At 43.4% G+C, this 27,719-nt stretch overlaps 1 protein-coding gene across 3 annotated transcripts in view; it reads right to left on the reverse strand.

Annotated features, from left to right (window-relative positions):
• The window catches only part of myh11b (myosin, heavy chain 11b, smooth muscle), a 165,619-nt gene extending 140,807 nt beyond the window's left edge, over window positions 1–24,812 (reverse strand). For all 3 annotated transcript variants that reach the window (XM_048552765.2, XM_048552764.2, XM_048552766.2), the window contains exons 1-2: window positions 24,686–24,812; window positions 15,120–15,484 (exon numbers count right to left, since the gene is read on the reverse strand). In XM_048552765.2, the coding sequence (XP_048408722.1) occupies window positions 15,120–15,467 (348 nt within the window). In that variant the 5' untranslated portion in view covers window positions 15,468–15,484; window positions 24,686–24,812. The remainder of the gene's footprint in view (window positions 1–15,119; window positions 15,485–24,685) is intronic.
• Window positions 24,813–27,719: the final 2,907 nt, after the last annotated feature.

Consider the following 27,719-nt stretch of genomic DNA (forward strand, 5'->3'; position numbering starts at 1 on the left):
CATAGTGTATATATAGATTAAGTGGGCTTTACGGAATAGGTCTGGGTGGGATGCTCTGAGAGTCCATGTGGCCTGTTTCCACACTGTAGGGATTTTATGATGATCACTATTGTCAGTAGAATAATACCACTGTACTAACTGTTTAAAGTGTTAATTTAACAGACTCCAAACTGAGTTTGTCAAAATCTAATAATTGTAATATACAGCCATGAACTCTTAAATGGCAGAACAAGCTTGAGGGGCTGAATGGCCTACTTCTGTTGCTTTGCTCCTATTTACTGAGATTAGATTAACATAGGTACATTAGGAGTTGCTTAAAGCGGTAGCCCCACTGTTATTTTCCCAATTAAATGGGCTGCTACCGGACAATTTTCTTGCAATCCTGTTTTACTGCGACTTGTTATGTGAAAAGGAAAGGGGAAATAGTCTGATATTCTCGAAGTAGTAAGATTTGGCACGAAAAGGTGGAACAAGAGCCAAGAAATGAGCATTATTAGGTTTACAGTAGTTCTGTGCAAAGTTGCACAATCTAACGTAATTAATTGTTTGTCTTGTGTAAGAATTAAAAATCAGAGAGCAGGAGTAAGCCATACTGACTGTTGGCTCTGCTTTGCCTTTCAAAAAGAGCATATCTGTTCTGAAAAGGAGTCATTCAGAACTCAAAACATTAACTCTGTTTTTCTCTGCACAAATGCAGCCAGACCTGCTGAGTTTCTCCAGCACAGGAAGTGGTGGAAGTGGATACAATTACAACATTTGAAAGGTATTTGGATGGATACATGAATAGGAAAGGCTTGGAGGGACAGGGGCCAGGAGCAGGCAGGTGGGACTAGCTTAGTTTTGAATTATGTTCAGCAAGGACTGTTTGGGCCAAAGGGTCTGTTTCCATGTTGTATGACACCATGACTTGATCCAGATTTTTCCATGAGGTAAATATCTCCTCAGCATCCCACCACCATTAACCCCTTCAGTGTCTTCTGTTTCAGGAAGATTTTGTCACAATCTTCCAAACTTTCTTTGTAAAACAACCTCTTCATCCCAGAAAAACGTGAACCTTCTCTGAACTGCTTCTGATGCAATTAAATCTCCCCAAATAAGGAAACCAAATTATTCACAGTACTTTAGGTGAAGCCAGGCCTCCCTACTTTTATATATCAACCCCTGCTCCTTCCCCTTGTAATAAAGCCTTTTGAGTTACTCGCTGTTTCTAAAGGCTGTCTTTTGGCGATTCATGTGTGAGGACTGACAGCAGCTTTCTGCAGCCTCTCTCCACTTAAACCATAATCTTTCATTCTATTCTTCTCATTGAAGTGAGCAACCTCACATGTTCCTCATCTGGCCATATCTTGCCCATTCACTGAACTTGTCTATATCCATGTGCAGACTCTTTCTGTCACCTTGACAAAGTGCTTTCCCACCTACTTGTGTCATCAACAAATCTGGCTGAAGTGCAGCCCATCCCTTCAACAAAGTCATTCATATAGATTGTAAATATCTCAGGACCCAGCATTGATCCCTGTAACAGTCTAATCTTTATCACTTGTCAAAGTGAAAATTATCCATTTATTCCAAATATGTTTCTTTTTTGTTAGCTAACCCTTCATCCTTGATAATATGTCACCCAACATATCTCTTGTCTAAGTAATCTTTTAGGAGGCACCTTCTCAAATGGAAATCCAAATATGCTGAATCCCTGGCTCCCTTTTATCCACTTTCCACGTTATACTCTGAAAGAACGCGAACGCATTTGTCTTTTCCTGTTCATAAATCATGTTGATTCTGCTAATGGCATGCTGGCCTTCATAGCGAGAGGATGTGAGTATCGGAGTAAGGATGTCTTGCTGCAGTTACACAGGACCTTGGTGAGGCCAGACTTTGCGTATTGTGTGCAGTTTTGGGTCTCCTAGTCTGAGGAAGGACATTCTTGTTTTTGAGGGAATCCAGAGAAGGTTCACCAGATCGATTCCCAGGTTGGCAGGTCTGACATAAGAAAAGATTGGATCGACTGGGGTTGTTCTTGCTGGAATTTAGAAGAATGGGGGGTTATTGGGGGTAATCTCACTAAAATATATCAAACCCTGATGCGACTGGACAAGGTAGATGCGGGAAGAATGTTTGGGAATTAGGGGTCACAGTCTAATAATAAGCGATAAGACATGCAGGACAGAGATGAGGAAGAATTTCTTCACTCAGAGAGCTATGAAACTGTGAAATGCTCTCCCACAGGAAGCTGTTGGCACCAGTTCATTAGATATATTCAAGAGGGAGCTGGATACGGCCCTTGCAGCTAAAGGGATGAAGGGGTATGGAGAGAAAGCAAGAATGGGATATTGAGGTTGTATGATCAGCCATGATCATATTGAATGATGGTGCAGGCTGGAAGGGCCGAATGGCCTAATTCTACACCTATTTTCTATGTTTCTGTGTTTTCCTGTATTCTTCCTAAATATTTATGTCTTACTATTGCATTCTGGTATTTTCCCAATGTCAGACATTAAACCAACTGGTATTTGGTTTCTTGCTTTTATTTCTCTTCTTTCTTGAATAAGGGAGTTATGTTTTGAGTATTCTAGTTCTCTGGTACTTTTCCAGAATCTGGAGGACGTTCAAAAATTATAACCAACACATTCAGTATCTCAGCAGCACTTCTTTGAAGATTCCAGGATGCAGGGTTATGCTGTCTGTTCTTATCTCTGCTGTTTTTATAATGTTTGTCTTTATCTTCCCAAAATGCATGACCTCAAATTTGCAAAGGAACTTTTTAAAGTCGTTAGTTAGTTGTGTTTGGAGACACGTGTATGAGAAGTTCCAAAGCTGCCAATTAGTTTTGATAATCCCTATTAAATATGACCGAAATGTCCAGATTTTAACAAAACGATAATCTTACTGTAGACAAGAACAGTGTATCCAATTGTATCTCACTTTGGAATGGATGCTAGGGCGTTGGAGATAATGCAGAGGAACATAGTATGATACAGTCATAGAGATGTACAGCACAGAAACACACCCTTCGGTCCAACTCGTCCATGCTGACCAGATATCCAAAACCAATCTAGTCTCATTTGCCAGTATTGGGCCCATATCCCTCTAAACCCTTCCTAATCATGTATCCATCCAGATGCCTTTTAAATGTTGTATTTGTATCAGCCTCTACGACCTCGTCTGGCAGCTTGTTCCATACATGCACTAGAATGGGACAAGTTGAAGAAATTGATTTAAATGGAGGGACTTGAGAATCTGGGATTGTTCTCATAAGGGCAAAGAATTCTAGTGGAACACTTGCTACAGCAGTTTCCACGTATAGGGCTTTTGACTGAAGTGGTAGAGAGAAACAGTTTCCATTAGCTGAGTTCTGAAGAGCAGTCACAGGATCACAGAAGCGTTATGGAGTAGAAGGAGACCATTCAGCCCATTAGCTCTTTGAAGGGGTATGATTACTTCTTGCCAATCTTCTGCTTTTACCCCGTATCCTTGCAAATTATGTTTATTTAAATAATGATCCAACCTGAGCTTCTTGAATGCTTTACTTAACATTGGCTGGACTGTACTTTCTGTCATTGAGCTCGAAATGTTAACTCTGCTTCTTCTCCTCTCTGGATGGGCCAAACCTGCAAAGTTTCTCCAGAATTATCTGTTTTTATTTCAGTTTCCAGAGTTTGCAGTTTTCTGTTTTTACTCCATTTGCAGGTCAGTCACTGGCCGGAGGTGACGGGTTTTAAACAATAATCTGAATGGCCCATAGGAGAGTTGAAGTGATTTTTCAGTGGGATTTACCACATGAAAGAGTGATGGTGTCAGATGCTATGTTACTGAAGATGCATTATCTACATTGAACATTTTGTGCATTTGCTGAAAAATGGTAAGATGCAATACTGAGTGAGGTTTATTGACCATTCTGTATGTGTTATTTTGTTGGTTATGTCACATAGTGTATCACATCAATGAACTCAATATGATCATGGCTGATCATCTAACTCAATCTCCTATTCCCATTCTCTCCCAATGCACTGTGATCCCTTTAGCACTAAGAACTAACTCCTCCTTAGGAGTTTTGGCCTCAACCACCTTATGTGCAGAAAATTACACAGGGTCACTGCTCTCCAGGTGAAGACGTTTCTCCTCACCCTATAATCAGGTCCAAGATGGACACTCCATTTATCTCTTCACAGATGGTAATGACTTGTTGAGCCTCTGTTTAATAAATTATTCTAAAATATTTCCAAACTCAACACAATTAATCCTATTTGGTCCTTAATGAAAATCTCTGCATCAGAAGCCATGCAACACCAGGTTATAGTCCAACAGTCACCTGACAAAGGAGCAGTTCTCCGAAAGCTTGTGATTTCAAATAAACCTGCTGAACGCACAAGCTTTCGAAGCACTGCTCCTTTGTCAGGTCACTGCGAGACGACAACCTGGTGTTACGTGACTTTTGACCTTTTCGACCCCAGTCCAACACCGGCACCTCCCCATCACGACAGCAGAAATTTCTTTAAAATCTGAACATGGCTTCAAACTTGACTTTTTTAAAAAATTTTAAACTCGCATCACTTTTAATTTTATTTACAATCCATTTACACTGATATACATTCGTTGAAATAATATCTGAAGTCTGCACATTTAACTTGATTCTTCTTTTGTGTCCAATGTTTATGTTAGAATCAAATAACTCTGAATATGGCTCACATAACAGGAAGAAGAAGATCATCTCCCTAAGACCCTGAACTCTGCTACAGCATGTTCAGCTATCCATATCCTTTTGGAATTTCCCCAAAAATAACACTGAAATCACATTGCTTCAGAATTTGGACAAACACAACTTTGGCAGCAAAAGCAAAGTTTAGATTCTGCTTTAAATTGTAATAATAATCTCCATAAACTGCAAGACAACTAGATCAGTGCTTTTCACTGAAATACTTTGCATTTTCATTTAATGAGTAGCCAACCCTTCAAACATTATCATTAACTGTAAATACTGCTCACCCTGCTTCAGTTTTACAGCAAATTCAGCCTGTGACTTTTTTTTGTGAAGGATGTGCTAAATTTGTAGTTCAACCAGACTGATATCATTGTATATGTCAGTTCAAAATGATTGGAATACCTAAAGGCACTGCTCCAAGTAGGTCATTGTAAGGGCTGAAATTTCTCTTGCTAGGGAATTGCCTGAAGTGGACAAGTAATTTGATGAAAGAAAAGGATGGGACAGGCATTCATAAGACACTTTTCAAAATTACATACAGTCCCAAAGCATTTTACAGCCCATGACATAGTTTACACATGTAGCTACTATTGTAAGGTACAGACAAATTAGAATTAAAAGAATCTTATCATGGAAGAAAGCCACTTGACATGTGTCAGCTCTTTGAAAGAAGTATCCAATTTGTTCACTTATTCCTGTGGTCTTGCAATCTTTCCTTTCTGTATGTTACTATTGAATCTCCTCCCAAAACAATTTCTGCCATTGCATTTCAGACCATAGTGACTTGCTAAGTAAAGAAAATTGGGGCGGCACAGTGGCTCAGTGCTTAGCACTGCTGCCTCACAGCACCAGGGACCCGGGTTCAATTCCACCCTCAGGTGACTTTTTGTGTCAAGATTGCACACTCTTCCCACATCTGCGTGGGCTTCCTCCCACAGTCCAAAGATGTGCAGGTTAGGTGGATTGGCCAGGCTGAATTGTGAATAGTGTCCAGAGACATACAGGTCATGTGGGTTAACCATGGTAAATGCAGGGTTACAGGAATTGGGTGGGATGCTCTTCCAAGGGCTGCAGTGCATTTGATGGGCTGAATGGCCAGTTTCTGTACTGTAGGATTCTATGATCCTTTTGTTCTCTTGGCAGTTACCTCGTAGTTGGGTATTTTGGTTGTCAAACCTCCTGCTCCTGTAAAGAGTTTCTCTTTCTCATTAAAATCCTTTGTAATTTTGAACATCTCTTTCTCTGGCTTAGGGAGAACAGCCACCCACACCTTGTTGAATCTCAATATGTTACTAATACCACTCTGTTAAGTCTCTCTCTCTCTCTCTCGAGATTTTTCTGAAGGAGCAATATTTAGCATTGGAACTGATATTCTAGTTAAGGCCCCATCGGTTTGTCATTTTATAAATGGTTTTGAGGGAAGGTTTTAATACAATAGAACAGGAAAGGGATCATCTTTGAATCCAGAAGCATTATTTACCTTTACCTGGAAATCACGAATTAACAAAGATTTATCCCAATGGGAGGTGACTGGACTGTTTTTGTTTCTCAAAGACAATTGCAAGTTTCAGAACATAACCAAAAAAGTTTTATTTTTGTGCTTGCACAGTTGAAGGTTTTGTCATCAGCGTATTTGTTTAGCTCTAATGTTTACCAGATTTGAGGATTCTGTAAATATGCTTATCACGTGTTCTTTTAGCAGAGTCTAAATAGAAATAACAATAAGTTTGCCCATTCTGAAATGTATCTTACAACCACATGTTCTTTGCAGAGGATGATATCAATTTGAGAAAATGGGAACTGCAGACGCTGGAGAATCCAAGATAACAAAGTGTGGAACTGGATGAGCACAGCAGGCCAAGCAGCATCTCAGGAGCACAAAAGCTGATGTTTCGGGCCCAGACCCTTCATCAGAGAGGGGGATGGGGAGAGGGTTCTGAAATAAATAGGGACAGAGGTGGAAGTGGACCAAAGATGGATAGAGGAGAAGATAGGTAGAGAGGAGAGTATAGGTGGGGAGGTAGGGAGGGGATAGTTCAGTCCGGGAGGACGGACAGGTCGAGGAGACGGGATGAGGTTGGTAGGTGGGAAATGGAGGTGCGGCTTGAGGTGGGAGGTGGGAGGTGGGATAGGTGAGAAGAAGAACAGGTTAGGGAGGCGGGGATGAGCTGGGCTGGTTTTGTGATGCAGTGGAGGGGGGGGGGGAAAATGAGCTGAGCTGGTTTTGGGATGTAGTGGGGAGGGGGTGATTTTGAAGCTTGTGAAGTCCACATTGATACCATTGGGCTGCAGGGTTCCCAAGCGGAATAGGAGTTGCTGTTCCTGCAACCTTTGGGTGGCATCATTGTGGCACTGCAGGAGGCCCATGATGGACATGTCGTCTGAGGAATGGGAGGGGGAGTTAAAATGGCTCACGACTGGGAGGTGTCGTTGTTTATTGTGAACCGAGCGGAGGTGTTCTGCAATGCGGCCCCCAAGCCTCCTGCACCTCCCAGTTGCGAACCATTTTAACTCCCCCTCCCATTCCTCAGACGACATATCCGTCATGGGCCTCCTGCAGTGCCACAATGATGCCACCCGAAGGTTGCAGGAACAGCAACTCATATTCCGCTTGGGAACCCTGCAGCCCAATGGTATCAATGTGGACTTCACAGCGACATAAATTGATATCATAGATAACAAAGTGAGTTGTAATTGATTTATTGGTGAAATAATTTGTTATGGTAATGGTCTTTATAAAGTCATTTTGGATAGAGTGATAGCAGAGGGTTGATGGCCTCTGATACCTGGGGTGGAATTTCTATAGGATTGCTCTGATCTCCCTAAACTTTCCATGGAGGATCCATTGTAACCCTGGAAAAATGGCATAATGACAAATTCAACGTTTCTAATGTACTGCTCCCGAACTATGGAAAGTATCTTGAATATATAACAATATATCTTTCCAAGTTAGTTCTGTTTGTTTTCTACAAACATTAGTTAAACAAAGTCTATATACTGCCTCTGGACTTTCATAAAGCGCTTTACAAAATTCTTCACAATTAACAGCTGTACAGAATAATGAGAAGTAAGATATTTGTGGTGAAGACTTGGAAAAGTAATTACGCATTGTAAAGTTTGTAAATTTTGTAAACTGTAAATTGTTGTAAATGGTACAGTATATTAGAGCAATCAATGTGTTCAAATATACATTATTAAGTGTGGTAATGCTAATAGTTTATACTATGAAGAGACACAGATAGATAAAAGGTAAAATTTGGAAGGGACAGTGGGGTAATGGTAATGTCAATAGACTCTAGTCATCCATAGACCCAACCAATGGCTTAGGGACATGTGTTCAAATCCCTCCTTGGAAACTGGTGGTATCTAAATTCAACCACTAAAATTTGGAATTGAAATTTAGTTTCATAGTCATCATGAACGAAGCTATCATCAATTGTTGTAAAAACCCATCTGGTTCAGTAACATCCTTCAAGGAAAGAAATCTGCAAACTTTACCTGGTCTGGCCTCCATGTGACTCCAGACCCACAGCAATGGGGTTGGCTCTTAGCTGCTCTCTGAAATGCCCGAATGAGCCAATCAGTTTGATAGCAGTTAGGGATGGGCAACAGTCCTGGCCTTTCCAGGAATGCCCACATCCCATTACAACAGCAAATATAATGTTTGGTAGGGGAATCTCACCCAACTCCATGGAAAGGCCCCCTGTGATGAGTGTCCTTCAGTGGTCAGAATCAGGCCTTTCCCTGGATTCAGGACCTTGAGGATGAAATTATTGACCAGGCAGGAAGTTCCATCCACATGCTCTCCTGTCCTGGATTTAAAGATTCTGCCGTTTGAATGCCCCATGTGCCCCCAACCTCCAAGCAAACCCCAGAGAAGACATTAAATTCTGCTCGAGGCCTTACAAGAAGTTGCATGTTTTATAGCATCTCTAACATGGTACAAGAATGCAAAGAACACAAAGGGACAACATTGTATTCTGTCCAAGGTCTTCTAACAGGCTGGATTTATGTCACATCTTTAATTTAGCATGACATCCTAAGTAACTCAGTAATCATTAATTTTGGATGTAAACAAAGAAGTACTGTTGAGATAACACAGTGTGGAGCTGGATGAACACAACAGGCCAAGCAGCAGAGGAGCAGGGAAGCTGATGTCTCGGGCCTAGGCCCTTCTTCAGAAAATGTTGTACCATTGAATGTTATTTTAGAAAACCCTAGTGACCTGCTCTTTTCTTTATTCATCCATTGGATATGAGCATCACTGACTAGGCCTGCATTTACTGCCCATCTTAACTGCACACAGAGCAGTTCAGTATCAATCACATTGCTATGTGTCTGGAGTCACATGTAGGCCAGACCAGGTAAGGATGGCAGTTCAGAGATAATAGGAACCCAAAACATCAGCTTTCCTGCTCCTATGATGCTGCTTGGCCTGCTGTGTTCATCCAGCTCTACACCTTGTTGTCAAGGATGGCAGTTCCCTTCCCTAAAGAACATTAGTGGCCCAGATGGGTTTTTCTGACAACTGACAATCGATCCACAATCATCATTCGACTCCTAATTCCAGATTTTCATTGAATTCAAATTTGAACCTGGTCCCTGGGTCATTACCTGGGTCTCTGGATTAACAGCCAGCAATAAAACCACTCGGCCATCACCTCCCCTGGTATTGGTATTGCCACAGGCTGAGATGACTTGACCCTTGATTTTGGAAGGGATCTCTGCAACACTTATAATTAGGAATCTACTTTTCCAGCCTAATATCTGGAGACGCAGAAGTATTGGCCTGTTGGCGTAACATTCAGAATCCCTTCTTTGACGGTTCTCTGTATGTCTCTTATGTGCCTTTCTTTCATCTTCATGAAATACAGGCTCATTAGAAGTTATGCGATGACACCAAATGCAAACCTTTAAGTTGCATTATTTCATCAATCAGGGGCTTTGCATTTGACGAATGCCCTCTGACCCCAGGAAGGTCAGTCTCTGAGGTCACAAAGTTAGGAGCTGGATGCATCTGCAGTTCCCATTATCTCAGTCTCTGAGGTCACTGAGCTGGTGTTGCCTGCTTGTGAATTTTCGGGACCAAATTCTCCCTGATGCAGGGACAGCTAAGGGAGGGTTTTAAAGAGATTACGGGTGTTTGCCCAGCCATCAGTTTGCCAAGGCTCCATGGAGCAGTAATTAACAAAATAAACAGGATGGTAAAATGTACTGCTGAATCAATAGAGTACAGATCAAAGGAAGTCAGCTGAAAACTGTGCAGCTCCTGGTCAAATTCCATTTGGAATGCTGTCATCACGGAGACATAAAACACAGGATTCATCACCAGGATCAGAAGCTGCAGAATGCAGAGAACGTGACCATTTTCCAGTCTCAGAGCGAGGTGATGGGGTGTGGAGGAGAGGCACTTACAGAGCTGCATGGAGTATTGAATAGAATGGGGAAAAAACGGTGCCGAGACATTACTTCAGAGTGAAACTAACTCAGAGGACAAATGGGAACATGTTGAAGCCAATAAAGAGCAAAGTTAGAATGTAAAGGCATTGAGGCAGGAATAAACTTGTGACTTTGCCATAATTTAATAGAATCATGACCATGGGGTGTACTTTCTCACTCTATTTCCACATCCTTTGATGCCCTTGTTAGCTCAAAATATGTTGATCTTAGTCCTGCATAGACTGATCAATTCAGCATTCACAGACATTATGAAGGCATCCAAAGATCCACATTTCTCTGCGTCAAGAAATTTCTTCCCATGTCAGTCCTAAATGCTTTTTATCCTTTTATCCGACCCCTTTTATCAAACCCAGCTGAACTCTCCAGCCCAGGAAAATGGCCTCACAACATCTACCCTGTGAAACCCACAGCAAATGTTTCAGGTTATAGTGATATTGCCTCTCGTTCTTTCAAACTCCAGCCAAGTTACCACCTAATCTCTCCTTATAGAACTGGCCATTTGTCCCAAGAACCAGTTGACTGAAACTTAAATTGCCCCCCTCTATGGTAAGTATATCTTTGCTCAATTAAAGGAGACCAAGCTGTATCAGAGATAGTAGGAACTGCAGATGCTGGAGAATCCGAGATAACAGAGTGTGGAGCTGGATGAACACAGCAGGACAAGCAGTTTCTTTACCACTGTGTTCATCCAGCTCCACACTTTGTTATCAAGGAGACCAAGCTGTTGCCTATACTCCAGGAACAAAAGTCTTTTGTAATTCATCCAAACTCCCTTACCCTTATAATTCAACCCTCTTGCAATCAAGGCTGATTACACCATTCACCTTCCGTGTTACTCAGTGAACCCATTCATCAACATGATGTGATGAGTTGAAAGTTAGAACCAGCGTATCACGGGAGCTCCTGGTGAGACGGTACATTTGTTTGAATGACATTTACTGCATTCAATGTTTGTTATTCCATTTCAACTACTTTCTTGTTTCAAGGCTTCCTCAAAGATTTAATAATAATTTTCTTTTAAATTCTAAAATTCATCATATTTTCTAAATATCATTGTGAGGAAATGATATTCTGCAACTTAAAAAGGATATTTTCAGGGCCAGACAGATTGTTTGATGGTGATTGTGATTAGTTTGCTGCTAAAAACTTCAGCTGCATCTCATTCAAGGTATAACAATTTCAATGTTTTTGCATCAAAATTGCTCAAAGAGTCACCGAATGTCTATTGATTACATGTGCAGAGACTGCATCAACCTACGGTCTGAGGGAGCAGGATGTTACTGTAGCTTCTCGACTGTTGTGTTAACTGTGCGCGTGCAGATGCCAGAAATGCGGACAGTTTTAAGTAGTATTGATGGTGAATATTAACAAGTTTTCATCACTAAAATTACAAACTCTAGGTCATTATTCCTTTCAAATGGCCGAAAGTATGCTGTTTAACTCTTACAAACCAGATTAATTTCACGAGTCTCTCGCAGAAAGTCATCACCACTCTACTGGTAAAAGTCATCAAAGAGGGCAGCGCAGTGGCTCACAGGTTAGCACTGCTGCCTCACAGCACAGGGGACTTGGGTTCAATCCCAGCCCAGAGTGACTGTCTGTCTGTGTGAAGTTTCCACATTCTCCCTGTGTCTGCGTGGGAGTGATCCAGTTTCCTCCCACTGACTAGGTGGTTTGGCCATCCTAAATTGCTCAAAGTGTCCAAGGATGTGCAGGCTAAGTGGGTTAACCATGGGAAATGCAGGGATGGGAGTGGGCTGCTCTTTGGAGGATCAGTGTAGACTTTAATTCTTAACAACAGTCCTTAGTCATCAACAAACATGAAAATCTTAATGTTTAAAATCCTCAGTTTCCCCAAAGAGAGGAAAGATAGTTTAGTTCTTAAAGAGGAATATCTGCATTTGATGACAGATATGATTACACTTTAACATTTCACTCAAATGACAGTATATCTTACAGTGCATTTTAGTTCAATCAGCACCGTACTCAGGTTTCAACATGGGTTAATATTCATGAACTTTTCATCATGCTTTAATCAGGACAACTCAGAAGAATAACAATTCAAGGGGAAAAACAATATTTATGCGGCCCAAGAAGGAAGTGTTGATTGATTAGCAATCAGGTGGATTGGCCATGCCAAATTGCCGTAGTGTCCAGGGATGCACAGTTTAGCCATGGGAAATGCAGGATTAGAGGGGTAGGATTAGATTAGATTCCCTAACAGACCCTTTGGCCCAACAAGTCCACACTGCCCCATGCAGCAGCCCACCCAGGCCCATCCCCCTATAACCCACACACCCCTGAACACTACGGGCAATTTAGCATGGCCAATCCACCTAGCCTGCACATCTTTGGAGTGTGGATAGAAACCGGAGCACCCGGAGGAAACCCACACAGACACGGGGAGGATGTGCAAACTCTGCACAAACTCCGAGGCTGGAATCGAACCCGGGTACCTGGTGCTGTGAGGCTGCAGTGCTAACCACTGAGCCAGATTCTATGATAAGTGGAAATACTTCCCCAGTATAACAATAGTTGACAGATACTCTCTACTGAAATGTTTCAGAGATAGTAGGAACTGCAGAATCTGAGATAACATGGTGTGGAGCTGGATGAACACAGCAGACCAAGCAGCATCGTAGGAGCAGGAAAGCTGACGTTTTGGGCCTAGACCCTTCTTCAGAAAAGAAGAAGAAGGGTCTCGGCCCGAAATGTCAGCTTTCTGGCTATGATGCTGCTTGGCCTGCTGTGTTCATCCAGCTGTACACCTTGTTATCTCTCTGCTGAAATATTGTGTTGTCGAGAGCAGGGTGCATCTACTCAGTGGAAGGCTTAAAACATAGTACTGTTTGGAGTTATTGGCACAGAATTAGCCTGTTAGAAGAACTAAGGTAGCTTGCTGATTGGAGGGAAAGCAGGATATTCAGATAGTACCCCTCAAAGCTGAACAGCAAGCTGGAAGTCAAGTGGGGGAGACAGAGAGAGTCTGGAAAAGTGAGTAATGTGTTCCTAAGGTTCTGCTATCATTATCCCCTGGCAGTGAACTCAACTCTGTGTTTGTTCTGAAAATTCTGCAAAATGCTTACCTATGAGGACTGATTTTAAAGAGACCTTCAGTGGGTTACCGTCTTTTAGGTGGGGCTGGAAATGAACTTTCATTGTTAAATCATCTGTGAAAGGCAGAATTCTTAATGGAACAAAAAAAATTAAGGAGTCTGGTTTACAGTAACCAATTTTCCTGGTTTTGAGCTTCACAGCTAACAAATGCAAAGTTCTTAATATGGCCCTGCACTGTGTGCAAAGTTGTTTGTGACTTTGGTCTTGTTGAAGATTCAAATTTTCTATGAATGATTTTGTTAATATTGTGACTTCCTCAATTTTTAAACAATAATTCTAGCACTAATATCTTCATTAACTTGGTTATTTCCTTTGCAGTGAAGGAAGACTTTGGTGGGCAGAGAAGATTCAGGGTTTTTGTTAATATCACACTGCCATTTCTTTAAGAATCAATCATTAGATCTTTCAATGCCTAGCGTCATTTGACATTGACAGAATGCAAAGCTGGGCTGAGAAATGGCAAATGGAGTTCAACCTGGATAAATGCAAAGTGATGCATTTTGGAAAGTCGAACTTAAATGCTGAATATAGGATTAAAGGCAGGATTCTCGGCAGTGTGGAGGAACAGCGGGATCTTGGTGTTCAAGTGCATAGCTCCCTCAAAGTTGCCACCCAAGTGGATACGGTTGTTAAGAAAGCATATGGTGTTTTGGCTTTCATTAACAGGGGGATCGAGTTTAAGAGCCGCGAGGTTTTGCTGCAGCTCTACAAAACCCTGGTGAGACCACTCTTGGAATATTGTGTCCAGTTCTGGTCACCATATTATAGGAAAGATGTGGAGGCTTTGGAGAGGGTGCAAAGGAGGTTTACCAGGACACTGCCTGGACTAGAAGGCTTGTCTTACGAGGAGAGGTTGACTGAGCTCGGACTTTTCTCTCTGGAGAGAAGGAGGAAGAGAGGTGACCTGATCGAGGTGTACAAGGGAATGAGAGGCATGGATAGAGCCGATAGCCAGAGGCTTTTCCCCAGGGCAGGATTGACTGCCACGAGGTGTCATAGTTTTAAGGTGTGAGGAGGAAGGTATAGAGGAGACGTCAGAGGGAGGTTCTTCACCCAGAGAGTTGTGAGTGCATGGAATAGTTTGTCAGTGGAAGTCGTGGAAGCGGAGTCATTAGTGACATTTAAGCGACTGCTGGACATGCACATGGACAGCAGTGAATTGAGGGGAATGTAGGTTAGGTTATTTTAGTTTCGGATTAGGATTATTCCACGGCACAACATCGTGGGCCGAAGGACCTGCACTGTGCTGTACTTTTCTATGTTCTATGTCATTAACTGGAGCTTAGTCTGCCGTTCGTACATGACCATTGAGATGGGGTCAAATGTATGTCAAATGTATGTCAATTTGAAATCTCAAACTTTGAGGGCGCAGCGACTTCATCAGTTGAAGGTGCAGTTGCTCTGAAAACTTGAGATTTCAAATAAACCTATTGGACTGTAACCTGGCATCATGTGACTTCTGACTTTGTCCAACCCAGTCCAACACCAGCACCACATCAAATGAACCTGACATGTATACTTTAAAGGAATGGTTGCCTGAAATTAAACCAAATTGGAATGAGGGCAATAACATTCTGGGGCACTCTTGTCAGAATGTCATTGTCTATTACCGCCAAATGGAAAGGGATCATTGACCCCATTCTGTCTCGGTTGAACATTCAACTGATTAAGATCTTTTACTTTTTATGCATTGCAGTTCCTGAACCTTGATACAACTGCAGACGCGGGACCTTATCCTATTTCTATTCTCTTGTCATTTTTATTGTACTGATGTTGATCAAGGCTAATTGAGGGGTTTTGCTAAGACTGCTTTAAAACACTCAACACAAATTGGTTTACTCACATAGATTAGTCCTGAGTAGTATCGCTCCCTCAGATTATGCAGCACTGAGGCTTCGTTCAGGCATGTCAATTCCGCCATATCCTCTACTTTGGAAAACTTTGGGGGATTCATCTTCTGGATATCATCTTTATTAACTGTAACTTTCTTTCCATTTTCCACCAATTCAACGATAACTTCGTCGCCCTTTTCATCCTTAACACTTGCTGCTTCAAAGCCATTCCGCTCTGAAGGGACCCAAACCAATTTCTTCGCTGACCAGTCAGCTTGGACTAGTGGATTGTTGAAGGTTTTATCCACAAACAGAAACGCATCAGCCTCACCTCCCTGGCTGCCAGACTTCTGTGCCATTATGTCTTAGTAATGACCTAAAGGAAAGAATTTTAAAAAGTTACTTCCACATTTTTCTATGTCTTAAAATCGCAACATATATATGAGCACTAGAGTTAGGAACAGGAATAAGCCACTTAGTGCCTTGATCCTGCTCCCACCATTCAATAAGATCATGGTTGATTGGATGACTCCACACTCCTGCCTTTCCCAATAACTTTCAACCCCCTTCACTGACTATTGTATCTACGTCCGCCTTAAAAGTATCGAAAGACTCTTTGTTGACACTGCCTTCTTGGGAAGTGAGCCTTCCTCCAAGCGAAAAATGCTCTCAGCCAAAAACCAAATCACAAAACGCCAGCATCCAAGTTCAGTGGGCAACAGGGAAAGCAAATGGAATGTTGGCCTATATTTCAAACGAAATGGAGTATAAAAATAGGGAGGACTTGCTAAAACTACATAAGGCACTAGTCAGACCACAGCTGGAATACTGTGAACAGTTTTGGTCCCCTTATCTAAGGGAAGATAGACTGACATTGGAGGTAGTCCAGAGAGCATTCTCAAAGTTGATTCTGGGTATTGAGGGATTTCTTATGAGGAAAGATTGAGTAGGTTGGTCCTGTACTTATTGGAATTAAAAGAATGAGAGGAGACATTGTTGAAACATGCAAAATTCTTAGGGGGCTTGATAGAGTCGATACAGGATGGTTGTTTCCCCTTGTGGGAGAATGAGGAGGAATTCCTTTTCTTGGAGGGGAGAGAATTTGTGGAATTCTTTCGTGCAGAGGACTGTTGATGTATTTTACCCAGACAGTACTGGCAGTTTAGCTTAATCCTGCCTTTGCCTGGCATCCATTCACACGTGCTTCAGCCAAATGCTTGGAGCAACAATAGCAACCCTCATTGTACCGTACACTTCACAGCATCCTGAGATAGTTCCATTTTTGCACTGATTCAAATGGATCGATGTTGCTTGGGAACGAAATCAATAAATCTCATTCTTTGAAATGAATTGCAGTCAATTGCAATGCAGTGATTGTGAGCTAACCGAGGGAGTTCAATAATATCATTTACAAAAGGTAGTTTTTTTAACAGTGTTGGAGGTATTAGCCTCCCCTTTCTCCTGAAATTTGCTTAATTGTCTGCAAGGCTCAGGAAAGGGATTTTGTGAAATGCTCAAGCAGTTGGACCATGCCACATCACTGATACCTTGTGGAAAAGTAGATGCAAAAAGCCACCTTTGGCCATAAGTCCATTTTGCAGTGGCCTGCCCTTAATGCACTAAAGATCTTGTGGGGACGAAGAAATGGTAGATCCTATTGGATTGTTCACTGAGCAAATTGCCAAAGCCATTTCACTTTGTGCCTCATAAGAAACTAAAAGCAAACACCAAGTCGCAGCTTGGTTGGTGGTGAGAAAGACCTTTCCCGTTAGATTCTTCCTATTTGCTCTCAAGGTGGCTGAGCTGGGGAAGAGACTCATGTCTACTGCCTTATGGAATGAGCCTACAAAAAGAAGGTCAAGAGAGATGCAATGCATTGTGTTGAGATTCATCTGAGCTGCTGTGGGACTCAGTGATCTCATGGCTGATCACACACCAAAACAAACAAGACACCAAGACCTGGAAGACTGTCAACCCAGTGAAAGAAACCCCCTGGCTTGCTGGTCTTCCAATGCAAAGCTTTGTCCTTGACCAAGAGCTGCAGACTGGCGCATTCCAGGTTGTGGATCATGTGTCATGGGAGCCATCAAAGCTTAGAACAGCTGTTCCAGAGATGCAAAAAGGTGCAAGTCTCCATCTAAGAGATAGTAGGAACTGCAGATGCTGGAGGATCTGAGATACCAAGGTGTAGAGCTGGGTGAGCACAGCGGGCCAAGCAACATTAGAGGAGCAGGAAGGCTGAAGTTTTGGGCCTAGACCCTTGATTCTGAAGATGGGTCTAGGCCCGAAACATCAGTTTGCCTGCTCCTAAGATGCTGCTTGGACTGCTGTGTTCATTCAGCTCCACACGTTGTTATCTCGAAGTCTCCATCCAAGGTCTTTCAGCCACAGTACACCAATGGCTGGAAACCGTCAAATCCCCGAGGCTGTATGCTTGACAAGGAATGTACATTATGAACATCAAAAATATTAACATGGTACTGAAGCACCTCAAAGTGGAACATAATAGGAGTAGAAATGTATATCTTTTATTGCTGTTACATTTCTTATTTCTATAATACTCTTATTGAAATGTTTGGACTGTATGCCTGATATGGAATGTATATTGTAAATATTCAAAGAATTGCAACTGCATTGAGGCATTTAAAATTAGAATATGCTTCATGGTGACAAGGTGATTTTAAATCCACTTTCTGTAATTTTCTGGTTGAAATGTATTGTACTGTACTTTTACAGATGTTATGAATGAAACATATTTTTGGAGAAAAAAGATCCCAGCGCTTTTACCTAATTTGGTAAATAAGATGGGATGTTATCATGGACTAATAAATGGTGAAATGCAGGGGTGAGATCTTACAGTTGGCAGCTGTAATTTTATTTTGTGGAGGGGAATCCAAATGGATGAAATCACAGTCAACACTTTAGACAACAATGCTTTGTATACTTTTCGAAGCAATCTTTTTTTGTACATTAATTTGATACTTACCTAATGTGATCATGTGTCATTATGTACAGCAGAACATAAAAATATCCATTCCAGTAAAAGTACACCGTTTAAAATATATGCTTCTACACAGACAACAGCTGATGCTGTATTGAAGACACACTGCCAAGAGTACTGTTGCTTGGCTGTTTAAATAAAATTCCTGCTCCAAGATGCGATTCGACCTCTTCAACTTCACCTCAATATTTTGATGAACTAATCCATGATGGGGCCAACAAGGGAGTTTTAGAACAAGACAAATCTGCATTCAAATTTGTCATGATTGCTTGCAAGGAAAGTGATTCCATTATTTTACAGCAATTGGAAACTGCGTCCTTAATTAACCCTCACTGGGATGGCACAGATTAAATATTTTGCATGTTCAGCAACTTCTCTGGATTTGTGTTAATTTTCATTGATCAGTAGTACGTGAGTACTCCACAAATTACCCAGGCTTAGAAAAATCTCATATTAATTTCAAATTCAAATTCTGGCAGTGTCTATTGGCTCATGTCTTCTTGGGGTTGGCTGCAAGCAGATATTATGAGGCAACTGGCCTTGCCATGTTTCAGTCAGATGTGTAAGTTCTTTGCGGAAAACGGGATGTTGAGGCTGGGGTGGGTAAAAGATACTGAAGTGCTCGATTAGCCACGATCATATTGAATGGGAAGGTAGGTTTGATGGATGAAATGGCCAAATACTGTTCCTATGTTCCTAGAATATCCCAACCAAGCAAAACAACCAAAACCAGTTTTGATCACGACCTGAGATGTCAGCTTTACTGCTCCTCTGATGCTGCCTGTCCTGCTGCATTCCTCCAGCTCCACACTCTTATCTTTGATCACTCCAGTTATTTGATTAGACCAATATGGAATACAGTTGTAAAGTTGGCCATCAGCTAATCCCTGATGAAAATCAGAAGTAGGAGGACCCAGGGAAGAATAATGAGAATTTTAAATTCAGTGAATTAATTAAACCTGGAATGTAAAACTGCATCAAGAAACTGTAACAGAAGGAACCATTGAGTTCATTAATGTCCTTTAACATAGAACATTACAGCACAGTACAGGCCCTTCGGCCCTCGATGTTGTGCCGACCTGTCATACCGATCTCAAGCCCATCTAACCTACACCATTCCATGTACGTCCATATGCTTGTCCAATGACGACTTAAATGTACCTAAAGTTGGCGAATCGACTACCGTTGCAGGCAAAGCGTTCCATTCCCTTACTACTCTCGGAGTAAAGAAACTACCTCTGACATCTGTCCTATATCTTTCACCCCTTAATTTAAAGCTGTGCCCCCTCGTGCTTGCCGTCACCATCCTAGGAAAAAGGCTCTCCCTATCCACCCGATCTAACCGTCTGATTATTTTCTATGTTTCAATTAAGTCACCCCTCAACCTTCTTCTCTCTAATGAAAACAGCCTCAAGTCCCTCAGCCTTTCCCCGTAAGACCTTCCCTCAATACCAGGCAACATCCTAGTAAATCTCCTCTGCACCCCTTCCAAAGCTTCCACATCCTTCTTATAATGCGGTGATCAGAACTGCACACAGTACTCCAAGTGCGGCCGCACCAGAGTTTTGTACAGCTTCACCATAACGTCTCGGTTCCGGAACTCAATCTCTCTATTAGTAAAAGCTAAAACACTGTATGCCTTCTTAACAGCCCTGTCAACCTGGGTGGCAACTTTCAAGGATCTGTGTACATGGACACTGAGATCTCTCTGCTCATCTACATTGCTAAGAATCTTACCATTAGCCCTGTACTTTGCCTTCCGGTTACTCCTACCAAAGTGCATCACCTCACACCTGTCTGCATTAAACTGCATTTGCCACCTCTCAGCCCAGCTCTGCAGCTTATCCATGTCTCTCTGCAACCTACAGCATCCTTCGTCACTATCCACAACTTCACTGACCTTAGTGTCATCTGCAAATTTACTAACCCATTCTTCTACGCCCTCATCCAGGTCATTTATAAAAATGACAAACAGCAGTGGACCCAACACCGACCCTTGCGGTACACCACTAGTAACTGGTCTCCAGGATGAACATTCCCATCAACTACCACCCTCTGTCTTCTTTCAGCAAGCCAATTTCCGATCCAAACTGCTATATCTCCCACAATTCCATTCCTCCGCATTTTGTACAATAGCCTATTGTGGGGAACCTTATCGAACGCCTTGCTGAAATCCATATACACCACATCAACCGGTTTACTCTCATCTACCTGTTTGGTCACCTTCTCAAAGAACTCAATAAGGTTTGTGAGGCACGACCTACCCTTCACAAAACCGTGCTGACTATCCCTAATCAATTTATTCTTTTCTAGATGATTATAAATCCTATCCCTTATCACCTTTTCCGACACTTTACCAACAACTGAGGTAAGGCTCACCGGTCTATAATTACCAGGGTTGTCTCTACTCCCCTTCTTGAACAGTGGAACCACATTTGCTATCCTCCAGTCATCTGGCACTACTCCTGTAGACAATGACGAGTTTAAGTCAGGAGACTGGGCATCGCTAATCACTTTGGACTATATGTGACGTTGTTGACTGTTAACTGCCTTGTGGATTAGCAGAACAAGCCACTCAGTTTTTCCCAAAAAGAAACAAGATCTTTCAGAGTTCCTTTGTTAGAATGCTGGTTGGAGAAGATGGCTCCCCACTACTTTCTTGACGACAATTCAGGATGGGAAACACAGCCAGCTTTTATCACCAATGGCCATATACAGGAATGAATAAGAGATTTAAAAAATGTTCTGGGGTCTGAAACAAAACTTGCAGGCTCTCTTTTCTCAATCATTTAGGTCAATATAACCTGAAGGCAGTTCAAAGTGGTAATGTCACTGGATTGGTAATCTAGGGAAAACTGAAGGTAAAGCAGAAATCGCTGGGGAATTGCAGCAGGTCTGGCTGCGTCTGTGAAGAGAAATCAGAGTTAACATTGCTACAGAGTTCTGAAGAAAGCTCACTAGACCTGAAACATTAACTCTGCTTCCTGTCCACAGATGCTGCCAGACCTGCTGCAATTCTCCAGCGATTTCTGCTTTACCTTCCTGATTTTTGAAAGGGCTGTGAGAAGATACTCAGTTCAAATGGTAAATAGCAATGGATGAAGAAATGTTGACCTAGCCAACAATACTCAATTCCAACAACACATTTAAATATTGTAGAGACAAGAGGCTTCTTGATTTTTCTGTGTTTCCTTATATTTCTTTGTTAAACTCTACAAACACAAGACAGGATGCTGGAATTTTTTCTGTAGCAGTGTGTGCGCCCTGCTGTATTGTTCCTAAATTGGATTGGACAGCTTCAGTTGAGTACAGTGGGCTCTTACTCATGAGTGGCTGTTAGAGAGGACGTCTAAGCCAGGTCACAGCAACGGCAGGCATGAAAGGTGCCTCCAGGCGTATGTTCAGGGTTGGGGTTCTGCTGTGCTCTGTGCTTCATGGTGGGAGACGCTAGATGGGAATAACCCATTTTCCAATTAAAATATTTGTTATTTGACATAGGAACAGGTCTTGCAACACAGTGGTAGTGCCCCTACCTCTAGGGCTAAAGGTTAGGGCTGAAGTTCCTCTTGTCCCAGAGGTATGTCTAGTCACAGAGCTTTTACAGCACAGATAGAGGCCTTTCAGTCCATCATATCAAGGCAAACCATCAAGCATCCGTCCATTGTAATCTTATTTTCCCCACATTTTGTCCATAACATTGTATGCCATGTTGTTTCAATATTCATCTAAATACTTCTTAAATAGCTTGAGAAATCTGTTTCTTTCAGGTGTTGAGCTCCTGGTGGTTCAGTGGTGAGCCCTGCTGCCTCATGGTGCCAGAGCCCTGGGTTCAATTCCACTCTCAGGTGACTGTCTGTGTGGAGTTTGCATGCTGTCCCTCTGTCTGCATGTGTTTTTTTTGGGTGCTCAGGTTTCCTCCCACAGTCCAAAGATGTGCTGGCTAGGTGGATTGGCCATGGGAAATATTAGGTTACAGGGATAGGGTAAGGGGCTGGGTCTGGACAGGATGCCTGTCAGAAGGTCACTGTGGACTGGATGGGTGGAATGGCCTGTTTCTGCATTATGGGGTTCTGCAAGTCCCAGATTTCCGCAATCCTTTGGTAGGGAAGGCCTTTCCTGTAAAGCTTCTGCTCCATGCTTTATTTGCTGGTGCTTATGAGAAAACATTTCTCCCAATCTGTCCCTTAGAACATTGTCCACCTCAGCCAGATGCACCCTCAGCCTCGCTGTTCTGAGGGAGCGTGGTTACATTCAGTAAAGAGTTCAGGTGGGTCAACGCACTCCTGAACAGCAGAACAGATTGGAGTGGAATCACACTGCAGTTAGTGGCATCTCAAACTTGAGAGAAATAACCTACCTGAGAGGGGAGTGTTTTATTTCCCTCCATACACTGTTGGACCTGGTTACACTGAGGTGTCAGCCCGGTCGGTGGAGGGACAGAGAGGAGATTGAGAGGGGGATGTAAAAGGTAACAAACTTGGAAATGGTGTAGTGAACCGTGAAAACAGTGAGAGAGCTAAGTTCATCAGAAGTTCTGTTAGAAAGGGCATGGGGAGAGTGTTTGGCATCTAACCAACAGGGGCTTGTTGTTTGGGCTGGGGGAGACGTGGCTTTAAAAATAACGTTATTGCTTTCTGTGTAATGTTCTTCATCTACCAGCAGGGCTGAGGGTGGGGTGTCTACAGTACGTCCCAGAGTACGGCCTCCCCTTCTGAAAATGGGTCAATATTTTCCATTGCAACATCGCTCTGACAATAATCCTCACTTTGAAGAATTTTCACTATTATGTTTCTGACATTTCAAAAACTCTGTTTAAGTGAGAAAAAGTACGGGAGGGAGAGAGGATGCCGAATTCTGGTGAAACCTTTGTGGGTTTTTGTTTGGGGTGTTATAAATGGCGTTTTGTGGTGGTGTTATAGTGTTTTTTTTTGGGGGGGGAAATGTTATAAAGGGTCATTTTTGGGAGTATTCTAAAAGGGGTCTTTTAGGGGTGTTATAAAGGGTCATTTTGGGGGCATTATAAAGGGGTCTTTTAGGATTGTTGTAAAGGATTTTTGGGGCGTGTGATAAAGGGTTTTGGGGGGGATGTTATAAAGGGTTTTTTTGGGGTGTAATAGAAAAGGGGGGAGTATGTGGAGCTCATTTCGCCGCAGCAATAGACGGGTGGAACAGCGCAGGTAAGTGATGTTAAACTGGGTAACTGCCTCTGAGCGCTATACAATAGAAAACGCGACCATAGATGGTCATTTTTGCTGGTTCCTCAGAAACGTAATGATGGCGAGCAGTGAAAGCCTTTTTAGGGAATCCCAGGGCGAGCGTCAAACTGGGAGCGAAGCAACATCGTGATCCTCCATCAAATACGGTCAGAAGTCACACGATACCAGGTTATAGCCTAGCTCCGAAAGGTTGTGGTTTCAAATAAATCTTTAGGACTATAGACTTCAGCCCTTGTCCATCCCAGTCTAATACCGGCACCTTCACATCATGGCACATGAAATAAAGGAGAGAGGCTCCAGGCGCTACTCCAATTCAGTGTTATTGTTGGTGGAGCTGATCCCTTAGTATCCAGTGCACATTCTGCCCAGGGGTAACTGCGCTCATTAACCAAACCACCCCCACAACCCTTCCCAGCTGGAGGCCAGCTGACTCCAGTTGGGGCCAATTTTAATTTAAACAGAAACGAAGGTGCGGGCGGAGTCCAGGGAATGGGTGTTAGTCAAACTGACCATTCACTGGGGGTTAATCCGGATTGATCCCCACCCTCAGCGGGAAGCAAACCCCGAGCCCCGTTCCGGCGCACAAGGGAGGCGCTCGGCCCGCAGATTCTGTACTAGCCCCATCTCGGTTTCCGCCCTCCTCTCTCCGAGGCTGTTGCAACACATCATCCAACCCTCTCCTTGGGTTGTAAGACCGGGGGGGGGGGAGACGGTGGTCGTGGTGGTAAACTGGGGTAACAAGCGCCCCCCAGCGCCACCCCCCACCATCCCGTCAGCATTCTCTGCTTCCGCCGTTTGCTGTGCCGATTGAGAAGGGCCAGGCCTCAGAGCGCTTAGTGCACGGGATACGCTCCGATGGCAGTGCCATAGCCCAACCCCAGCCTGTGCCCACAGAATGACTGACCAGCCTGAGGGTTACTCCGAGGCTACACGTTAGGGAAGGTGTGCCTCTACCTTCCTGACAGTGAAACCAGGTGTTCCCATTTGTAACCAGGCCATCTCTTCCCCACTGATACACCCTGCCCCATCACCTCAAACGGCAGCCCCCTGTTAGCTGTAACAGTGACTGTGTTATAGCGAGCAGTCTAACCATTCCCGACGGCCACGGCATTACTAACCCATTGGATACAGTGTATTTGTATCCATTACCGGTTAGTTACCATCGGACATTGTTGTTAGATTGATTAGTGACCATAAATGTATCAATAACCGCTGTTATCATGACTGCTCACTGTAACAATTATAATCATCTTCAGATTTTTTTGTGAGGACTTTAGCAAACCCTGTAGTTTTCTCAAGCCTTGCTTGAATTAATTTTCGAACAGCAATAAAACCCCTAACTTTTGTTCCGAATACTCACTGAAGACTGGCTGTATGCGAAAGCTGAATAGGTTCCAAAAGTGAATGTCCGGGAACACAAACACACGCTCACGCACAGTGGGAAGTGCCCGAGTAAGCGGTGCCTCGGCTTCACAGGATTTAATAATACCACGGGGGCCTGGGCTGACAGAGGGCGGGGTGGCTCCTCCCAGTGGGGACTGGGCTGGGGGAGAACCTCTCACTGACTTGCCCTCAGCAGGTCGTTGCTCAGAGCTCGGAGAGTTCTCCCACCTTCAGCACTAGTCACAGTTCCCTGAATGCTGGCCATTCCCCACAGCTTCAGGCTAGTCCTGGCGTTGTGAAGAGAGGAGATGTTTGGTGGTTTCTGTCCGCAGGGTTCAGCGTGAGTGCTTTCGGGGCTTCGTGGTATCACGCTGAAACCCCCTGCCTCGGCTGTCTGAATAACACCATCTCACACTGGCAGGGTGCATGAACAGCCCTCACCCACACCTTCAAATGCTCACTTCCTCATCCCATTGCCCCCCTCACCCTCAAACCCCGTCCCCTCACTTTCTCGCCCTCAACCCCCCCGCCTCAGCCCTTCTCCCCTCACATCCTCCCCTGCATCTCGGAGCTGTGACATTTCATTTCGTCCTGTCTGGTTCTGAGCGTGTTTGTCAGCGACTATATCTATATTCGTGCGTATCTCTGTATGTGTGTGTGTGTAGCCGTGTTTTACTTTGTATGTGTGTCTGTATGAGTGTGTGTGAGAAGAGGGGGGACATGAGGGAGGAAGGTTGTTAAAGCGAGGGGAGATCACTGAGCCTAGATTTGGGAAAGTGTGAGAACCATTTACTTCAACAGAGAAGCAGAAACCCGGGTTGGGGGCTCGGGACTAATCTGCCCCCCACTTTCCACTCTGCCTGTGCCTGTCCCGTTTCCCTGCACGAGTTCAGGCTCAGCATGAGCAAAGAACAGCTGTCCGGAGGCTGGCCCTCACAGCTGGATAGTCACTCATAGGGTTTACTGTTTAAAAAAGGATCCTGCGGCTAAATCCAGTGAAATAAACCAAACAAGCGAAGGACACCGTCTCCCTCTGTGTTTGGCCTTGTAACAGGGATTAAATCCCAAAAAGGGAATACGGGATATGCTATGGAATTCCGTCAACATACCGGATATGAAACGTTGAAAGCTCAGCACGATACTAAATATGGTTTAATTGTTGTATGAATGTTGATGCGAATACTTATTAGGACCACTGAGCGAGGTGTCGTTTTTCTAAACACAATATTCTCTTGCCCATAAAGGAAATATGAGACTGAACCAACCCCTCTGGCCCTCATTCAGGGTGCAATTGGTGTATTTAGGTGGAAGGGCAGCCCTCCCCAGCGGACAGGATTGTAACCACCCCCGATCTCCTCCCCAAACTCAGCCAGGCAGATCAAACTCAACCACATTGCAGTACCATTCCAGCAGCGCTGGTAAGAGAGAAACCACACTGGGAGCCCTGAGAAATAAACTTAAAACAACTTAGTCTTAAGGAAAGAAACAAAGAACTGCTGATGCTGGAATTTGGAAATTGCTGGAGAAACTCAACAAGGCTGGCAACATCTGTGGAGAGAAATCGGAATTAATGTTTGGAGTCCAGTGACCCCTTCTTCAGAATTTAATAGTAACTAGGAAAATGTGGCTGATATGCCAAAGATAGGGTAGAATGACAGGTAACTGATAGGCAGACATGGAAGCCAGAGAGAGAAAGAGAAAAACAAGATAACAAAGTGTGGGGCTGGCTGAACACAGCAGGCCAAGCAGCATCTCAGGAGCACAAAAGCTGACGTTTCGGGCCTAGACCCTTCATTAGAGCAAGGGAAAAACAGCCAGTCAGAAAAAGAGTTGGATAAAGGTCAGCCTGGGAGGATCAATAGCTGCTAATGGGAACCTATTACAACTACAATCAGTTCTAAAGGGTCATTGGACCTAAATGTTAACTCTAATTTCTCTCCACAGATGCTGCCAGACCTGCTGAGTTTCTCCAGCAATTTCTGATTTTGCACCATTCAGCTGGTTGTTAAAGTGCCCTAGGCTTTGATAACTGTCACAAGATTCTTAAAGAACAGAACGTCATTTGGCCTGTTATGGCTGCACTGGCCCTCCCAATGAGAAGCTCATTTTGATCCCCCCATGATCCTGCAAAGTCTTCCTTTACTGGTAACACCATGTTTCCCCTTTGCAGGCCTGGATTGAGCCTGCCTCCACCCCACACTCATTCCAGGCCCTGTCCTCCACTATTAGCGTAAAATTCCCACTTTATCATACCTCCCGGAAGTAAACTTGTAAATGTAAAACTGACAAATTCTGCACCAGGAGAGCAAGGGTGGTGAAAGGGAGGAGATGAGGGGGGGTTGGTATTCATCTTAAAACAGTACACCCCACTGGGGCTTGTGAATGTGGTGGCTAAGGATGTCACTGAATGAGCTACCGTCGAGTCGTCAGCTTCTCTGAACTCACTTCTCCTCCCGAGCTATGAAACACATAACAAAGCTCAACAGTGCACATTCTAGTCACAGCCTCAAACCTGGTTACGATGATTTAAAATCAGGATCACTGACACCTTTCGGTCCCAGCCCATTGCAGTAAATCAGGGTTGGAAAATTGACACCTAACAAGGCTGTGTTTCACAATAATGATCTCTTGGCAGTTGAATGTTCTTTCAAAGTAAAGGCTGCATTCAGACTCATTCTAAGGATTTGTACACAATGCCCATGTTTAACATTTAACAGTGCCCATCGATGAATTCAGTGTGAAGTGATCACGAAAGAACAACTGCAAAAATTGCAAGAGTACCTGGTATTTAGAACAAGATTTTGTTCCACATCTGATGCAGCCAGTTTGAAATTTTCCTAATCAATCTCTTCAGAGATACATACCGCTGGAGTAGGTGCAAATTGAATCTGGGCCTCCTGGCTCAGAGGTAGGGGCACTACTGCTGTGCCGAAGGAGCTGTAGCGCCTGTATTATAGATATTTTCTAATCGACCTCTGCAGAGATGTTTTCACACACCTTCACAGAAACTG

The sequence above is a fragment of the Stegostoma tigrinum genome, chromosome 23 (assembly GCF_030684315.1).
Source record: "Stegostoma tigrinum isolate sSteTig4 chromosome 23, sSteTig4.hap1, whole genome shotgun sequence".
Classification (NCBI taxonomy): Eukaryota; Metazoa; Chordata; class Chondrichthyes; order Orectolobiformes; family Stegostomatidae; genus Stegostoma; species Stegostoma tigrinum.